The following is an 8,091-nucleotide window of genomic DNA, read 5'->3' as shown; positions in this document are numbered from 1 at the left end:
AGTGACAGAACACAAGGGAATGACTTAAAACTGCATCAGGGGAAGTTCAGATTGGATATTAGGAAAAAATTCTTTACTGAGAGAGTGGTCAAACACTGGAACAAGCTCCCCAGGGAAGCGGCCATGGCCCCAAGCCCATCGGTGTTGAAGAAATGTTTGGACAATGCTCTTATATACACGGTTTAACTTCTAGGTTGTCCTGTATGGAGTCAGGAGTTGGACTTGATCCTCCTGCATCCCCTCCAACTCAGGATATTCTGTGATTCTATGATTTTTTTTTTTAATTATTGGATGGCCCATACAACCACAAATAGGTGTCCAAATGATCACAAATAGGTATCAGTCACAATTTTTGTGTAGTGTCAGCTACAGAAGTGGTTTAAAAACAGGATTCAAAGAAAATCATTCTGTAATAAATCTGTCTCTTATAAGTAGCTAATGCCTTATGTATGATCTTACTTCACATTCCCACGATGTCCCCTAACTGAACTGTTGTATTCCATGTGATAGATTACACTAATGAAGAAATTAATGGTTGATAATAGTAAGAAAATACGTGCTATTCAGTTAATGGGCTATTATAAATCACTTGTTTAGTAATTTTGTGATTTTTTCCTTAAAGAATGGAAAATGCAAACACTGAAAAAAATGAGGAAACACATTCATATCAGCATGTGGAACAGTGGACAAAAGAGGAAGTCAAACAATGGGCAACTGAAGTTGTTAAGATTGACCAGAAATATGCAGAAATCCTGTTTAACGAAGATGTGACTGGTTTTGCTTTGAAACTGATGACTAAAGCAGATTTTGTGGAAATGGGCATAACGCATGGTCCTGCTCTTCAAATAATGTATTTCCTGAAAGAGCATGACATTCTAGCTAAAGGTTCAAACCAGGCTGTGGAACAAGAACGCACTGAACAGAGTCTTGATGGAGAAGGAGAAGATGGAGAAATTGGAAAGAAAGAGTGCATGAAGAAATATGGGTCATTTAATTCCAGTATACTGGAGGATTCTAAGATGGAGCCCATAGAAGACAAAACAGCAATCAAGTCAGCTGACAAAGAGAATATGTCAGAGAAACCACTGGCAAGCAACCAGCACCCAACTGGAAACATATGCATGCCATATCCTTTTGATAATTTCAGTGATGGTACGCGATACACAAAATATAATATTCTTAACGTCCCTGAAACAGGGCCACTCAATCTCATTGATCCAGCACATGAATTCAAATTATTTACCAACATAGAGAATACACCAGAAGAGGATATCATGATGAAATTTAGCAACGAAGTCTTTCGATTTGCTGCAGCCTGCATGAACTCCCGCACAAATGGCACTATTCATTTTGGAGTACATGACAAACCACATGGGGAAATTGAGGGAATAAAAGTTATCAAGAAAGAAGCATACATTGACCATTTAAATAAATTAATTGGAAAGTACTTTAATGAGGAATACACCAGCATTGCAAAAGCTTGCATTAGAGAACCTAGATTTGTGGAAGTATTATTACCAAATGGAGCTCCATCACATATGTTCGTCATTGAAATAGACGTGGTTCCTAAACATCACATCTGTGATACAAAATATTTCTGTACCAACACATATGAATATAAAAGTAAGAGTTGGAAAAAAGCTGTTTTCATCCGGGATGGAGCTAGTTCCAAAAATATTAAAAATACAAAAGATTTTGAAACTTTTAAAGGTACTTTGGCATCTTTAGCAGATTCTCGTAAAAGAGCAGAGGAAGAATATAACTTAAAGCAAAAGAAGTCAATGAATGAAGGACTAAAGCTAGTTAGTCTGCTCACAGGTAACAGGGACTCACTAGATAGCTCTTATTATGACTACTACATTTTGGTAACAAACAAGTGCCACCCAAGTCAAATGTCACACTTAGACTTTTTACAGGAAATAAAATGGTTTGCTGTGCTTGACTTTGATTTTGCATCAGAAGTGAATGGTGTGTTGAAGATTTACCAAAAAAATCGAAATGCCAAACTTCACTTCCCAGATTATTATGAAAACAACATGGGTTCCATTTCTGAACAAGCTGAAAAGCTGAAACTGCATCAGGAGACCAACTGGATTTTCTGCAATGGTGGATCAGACTTCAAAGGCAATAACAAACTACCATTAGATCACGCTTCATGGCAACGAGACAGAGCTGCTGGTGTCAGAAAAATGATTTCATTTCTTTCACACAAAGATGTAAAGCAGAGTGGAAAGTTTTTAATAGTGTTTCTTTTGCTTTCCACAGTGGAAGATTCAGTGGATCCCCTTACTGAGACTTTTATGACATTTTACCAAGAATTAAAGGGACTAGAATACATGGTCTGCATTTGCATTGGTGCAGGTACGTACCAGCGATGGAAAGATATTCTGCATGCTAGAGGCATTAGTGAGGAAGCACTTTCAAACAAATGTGTTTCTAATTTAAGCCTGCAAATGGTAAATGGTACCATCATAAAATTAAAATCAGTGACACAGTCTTCTGAAAGACTTCTGCCCTCTGTTGGTCATTCTACCGTTCTTCTAAAGAAGAAAGAAGATGCCATGGCAGCATTGGAAATACTTTGTGAAAATGAATGCAAAGACACAGGAATAGAGAAGGATGCAGATAAATTTAAAAATTTCCTGAAAGAGCGGGAAGAAGATTTTTATCGAGGTGGTAAAGTGTCATGGTGGAATTTCTATTTTTCTTCTGAAAAGTATACTTCAGATTTTATCAGAAGGGACAGTTATGAAAAGCTTGAACACCTAATTGTGTCTTCATCTAACAGTGCTAATCAATCACCTGTAAAAATTATCAACCTTTACCACCACCCAGGCTGTGGTGGGACAACATTAGCTATGCATATCCTCTGGGATCTCCGGAAGCGATTCAGATGTGCTGTTCTGAAAAACAAACCAAGTGATTTTGGAACACAGCTGACAACTTTACTCACCTGTGGAGCAGACAACGACACAGGTTATTTACCAGTATTACTTCTTGTGGATGATTTTGAAGAGCAAGAAATTGTCTATTTTCTGCAGAAAGAAATTCAGGCGGCTATAGCAGAAAAATGCATTCGATATGTAACTCCTTTAGTGATCGTTCTAAACTGTATGAGATCTCAGAATCCTGATGAAAGTTCAACAATCAATTTCTTGAACAGTATTTCTTTAAAACATATGCTTTCTGAAAAAGAGCAAAGAGCCTTTGATCAGAAACTAAAATATATTGAAAAGGTGCATCCAAATCCAGACAATTTCTATTCATTTATGATTATGAAGAAAAACTTTGATCCACAGTACATAGAAAGAGTGGTAAAAAATACCTTGCATAACTTGAATATTACCTCTAAACCGGCACAACTTGTTTGCTATCTAACACTGTTAAACTCATATATAAGAACATCTACAGTTTCAATATCACTATGTGAAGAATTCTTAGGAATTAGTTCTCAAGAGATTGGCTGCAGTAAAGATAAATTGATAGAAAAGATGGGAATTTGTTCCAATATCCTAATATATGATCAGGTACATGAATACCCCAGATACAAAGGTCTTCGTATCATTCATCCATTGATAGCATCTCACTGCCTAACAGAATTGAAACTAAGTTATGACTTGTCTAAAAGTGAAATTACCTTGCAGTTATTGAAAGAAGATTTATTTTATAAGACTTTGTTAAAGCAGAACAAGTTTATTCGTGATATACAAACCCTGCTGATTACTAGACAGCGCAAGGAACATGGCGATGAGTCAGACACATTGTTTTCCCCCTTAATTGAAGCCATTCATAGGGAAGAGAAGTATGGTAACGTGGAATATGTGTTAAAACAAGCGTCCGCTAGATTTGAGCAAAACGGTTACATTTGCCAAGCCTTAGCAAGATACTTCTACATTAAAGAAAAGAAATTTGACTCTGCATTATACTGGGCCAAAGCAGCCAAACAAAGAGCACCACACAATTCATACATATCAGATACACTCGGTCAAGTCTTCAAAAGTAAGCTGAGATACTGTGTAGAGTGCAAAGCAAAGAGTGCAGTCCTGACAGCTGAGGAACTGAAACACTTGCTAGAACTTGCTGAGAATGCTTCACAGGCTTTCAGAGAATCTCAGTGGCAAGCTGAAAATGCAGACAATGAACAATATTTGCCATGTCAAAAGCTTAAAAGAAAGTTTCAAATGTACAATACTGCTGGTTATCAGGGAGAGATAGAAACTGGTCTTTATGTTATTGATGTCCTTTGGAATGTTCCTTTTTTCAGCACAAAAGACTTACAGGGTAGAAAAAATCTGACAAAGTATCTATCAGGAAATAGAGTTTTGAACGTAGATAACTGCAACACAGAAAGTGAAATGTTCAAGGTTCTTGAACATTATTCCAGCTTTTTATGTAATTTGCGATCACGGTTGAAAAGGGCATTTGACTTTTTTGAAGACTACTTTGTGTTTTTCAAAACACAGACCAATGAAAAAGAAATTGTAGAAACAAAATTGCATGAGAAAGTTCAAGAACGTTTTACCAAATACACAGAAATATTTTGTGATTTCAGTTTTGAGCAACTGAAAAGTAAACAGGTCTCAAAGTGGCCCATGTCTCAGTGTATAGGAGCATACAGGGACACTGTGGAGGCTTCCAAAGCAGGCTCGTTTTCTGGCATTTTGAAATACCTCCACAGAAATCACAAATATGCTGAGAGAGAAATAGAAGACATAGTAGAAGCATATGCATTTTTGTGTGAGGAGAGTGCACAAGCAACTCTGAAAGACAAACAGAATTTGATTTTGGCAAATGTTGTTCTGAACTGCATTAAACCTAAAGCTGCTAAGTTACATCCTAAGGTGCTGAGAAGTCTGCTTCTAAGTGTTCTACAGGAACAGGAAACAACCTCACAGTGTGTAGAGCCTTTCTTCCTGGCCTCCTTGTTGTTCTGGCCCCAAAATAGAAAACAACTAAATGAAGATTCCAGGAAAATGGAAACTTTTGTTAGATGCTTACATGAGTCTTTCAAATCGCTCTACGGAACCCTACATCGTTCCAGGCAGCCTCTGGCTCTTTTCTATCTGGCGAAAGGCAGTGGCCTGAACAGATTTGTTCACAAAGGAAAAATAGATCAGCTTTTTAGTTCACTTTCAGAACAGGAACTGAATTCCCTCTGGCAGAGTGGAAATATCTGGAAGGAACAGGCTGTTCAAGATCTTTTGCTACCTTTGGATGGAAGAGCTGAGGGTAAGGTTATCTATGTAGACTATGGAAGCAATGAAAACTTTAGGATACCAGTGCAGCCTGTTCCCTCATGCCAACTGAAAAATGGCCCAAACATAGAAAGAGTGTCTTTTTACCTTGGGTTTTCCATTGCTGGTCTCCTGGCATACAACACACAAAGTCTGTCATTAAAATAATAGGTATTGCAGTTTCTCAGTGACAAGGCTTTTTCAGGCAAAATTATCTTTTAACTGGTTTCTGGTTTGGGGTTTTTTTGGTCAACTATTGCAAATGACAACCTCAGACTGTCCATTATATTGCCTTCCTCACTATGTTATTCTTTCAGTCGCATGCAGAATTGTCTCTCTACTGTCGTAACTGCTGTTTGGACAGTCAGTTGGTGCAGTTAGTCCTGTAGACTGGTCACTACTACTCAAAGTTCTTTGGTTGATAAAAACATGAGAAATTTTTTTTTTTAAAAACAGAAAGAATTCTAAAAAGGATTATTTTGAAAATGTTACCTTTGAATACCATCACTTTTAAGAACTCTACTATCTTGCTAGTTTTTTTGCCATTGCTTTTAATGAAGGATGTCTCATCGTGATTTTCATACTCTTGTGTAAGTAATGTAAGAACAAGGACTGTATGTTAGAAAACATATACCATGTAACATTTCCCGATGCTCTATTGTATCTGGTGTCACCTTGGCACAAGGGTAATGTAAAAGGCCATTCAGTTCCAAAGCAGCACTTTTTTCTCTGTTGTTGTACATGCTTGAATAATGTAATGCATTTGTATATGGGCCTGTATTAATAGCCAAGCTGTAAATCTTGTGAGAGGACAGAAGCACAGGTCTTTTACCTTCTCAGGGCATTTCTAAATATGTGATTATTAAAGATACGGCTGTATCACATCTTTTGTGATACACATCATAATCACATCTTTTGCTGTACTGTAGAAGTACACACCATTTGGCATTTGATGTCCATATTAAATAGATTTTACTCTTTTGTGCTGGGTCTGCTTCTGCTTTGAATAAAATTGATCCAGTTTGGTTGTTCCTTTCTGTATAAATTCCATTAGTTCCTTCCAGTGATAGATTTCTTATCAGCTTTGATCCTTGCAAAAACACGCAATTTAAATGCTTAAAGTGGTTATTGATTGCATTGCCTTCTTCATGTGTATAAAACTGCCTGCTATGTTTAGACACAATGTTCCAAAAAAGGAAAATATTTTGGTGCAAAGCACCAGAAACATGAAGTTACTACTGCTGGCGGGGTTGCACTTTGCACTATGTGCATGAGATACATGAAAATCAGAGTTCAATGCAATTAACTGCCTGAAAGAGATCTGCAGGATGGCTTTTTCATCACCCCACACATCCTCTTTGCTCTTTGTGTCAGGCAAGGAGGCAGGCAAAAAGAAGTGACATCTCAACAGATCAGTAAAAACAAACTGACAAAAAGGAAAAGAATAAAGCAGTGGACCATTCTGCTCTAGTGCAGCTCTTCTTTTAGTTGTAAATATGGATAAGGAGTTTTATTTTATAATCCAGACTGCTTTTTAACTCTAGCCAAAGTATATTTCTCTTGGCAAGAATGCACACTTCATTTTAACCTGCATCCACTTTGTTTCTAACAGTATACTTTTATTTCAGATAGGGTGCTATAGAATCACTTTTCATGATAATTCATTATTTTTTCTAGCTAGTCCTCAGGATACTGCTGTACATTTTATCCATGACTTAAAGTATTTACCCTTCCAAATAAAGATTTACAGCAAATAATTTGCCATGTCTTCATGGAGATTGAAGACTTCGTCTCCATCTTAGTCAGTCACATTGCCTAAGAACTGCAAGTACTTTTATGTGCTCCAACTCAGATGAGCTGTACAGGGTGGTGCATTCGGCACACATGGCAGCGTGCCGTGCTGGGAGGCTGTGGGGTGCCCTATGGTGGGAGGCAATGAACTGCCCTGGGACTGTCACAGCTGGTTCCAGCCAGCTCCAGAACTGGTGTGTGCACCCCACTGCCCACCAAACCTCTACCATTCAGGGGAGCCCATGGTAAGAGTGGCAGCTGTGATGGGCAGGAGAAATGGTGGAGGGGATGCTGTTGGAAACATGTGGAAGGGGACATTGTTGGGGCATGACTGGAGACACATTTCTGGAAAGGGGTGACCCACATCACAGCTGATATACCCCTGAAGGACTACACCCATGGGCAACCCACACCAGGGCAGGCAAACCCTTGAGGGATTGCAAGCCATGGGCAACCTACACCAGGGCAGAGGAAACAAGAAGGAATGAACGAGCAGCGGAGAAGCAGCAGAAAAGAATCAGAAGCAAGGAGTGGCAAAGATAAACCACTACACACGGAGACTGACCTTCTCCACTGCAGGACCATTGCCTTGGCAGGGGGATTGGGAAGGACTGAGCAGAGGTGAAAACAAGGAGAGTTGCAGCTAGGAAGGGAGAAGGAGGGGTGTTGGACTTAAGTTGAAAGGGGAAGAAAGGCATTTCCCTAAGTGTTCACTTAGTTGTTTGTCTTCTTGGTTTCTCAATACCCCAATCGGTAATTAAACATTTATGTTAATTGGCAATATACTATGTGAAGCTCCCCAAGTTGAGACTGTTTTGCCCGCAACATATGTACATTTACTAATAACCCTTCGGATCTGGCACAGTGTATTACATGCTAGACACTGCACAACATGCCTGTGGGAGTTTACAGAAGTACAGATTTTATTATTTTTATATATCAGATTGTTTGTTGCAAAATTGTATTTTTATCAGCATTAGCTCATTAATAAATGCAGGTATTTGATAACATCTTTAATTGTGCAGCGTGGAACTGTATTTGATCACAGAATCACAGAATCATTAAG

The 8,091-nt window shown here is 38.4% G+C and overlaps 1 protein-coding gene across 1 annotated transcript; it reads left to right on the top strand.

Moving 5' to 3' along the window:
* Positions 1 to 623: 623 nt before the first annotated feature.
* LOC104628200 (sterile alpha motif domain-containing protein 9-like) lies at positions 624 to 5,402 on the top strand. The gene has a single exon (XM_010296704.1). The coding sequence runs from the start codon at positions 624 to 626 to the stop codon at positions 5,400 to 5,402; it is 4,779 nt and encodes a 1,592-aa protein (XP_010295006.1).
* Positions 5,403 to 8,091: the final 2,689 nt, after the last annotated feature.

The sequence above is a fragment of the Phaethon lepturus genome, unplaced genomic scaffold, assembly GCF_000687285.1.
Source record: "Phaethon lepturus isolate BGI_N335 unplaced genomic scaffold, ASM68728v1 scaffold7301, whole genome shotgun sequence".
In the NCBI taxonomy this organism is placed as follows: domain Eukaryota; kingdom Metazoa; phylum Chordata; class Aves; order Phaethontiformes; family Phaethontidae; genus Phaethon; species Phaethon lepturus.
Note: the sequence above shows the minus strand (reverse complement) of the source record. Positions and strands in the feature narration are given on the sequence as shown.

What these genes read in the sequence shown, in the direction of transcription:
- LOC104628200 (XM_010296704.1), top strand. Translation starts at nt 624, where the DNA reads ATGGAAAATGCAAACACTGAAAAAAATGAGGAAACACATTCATATCAG.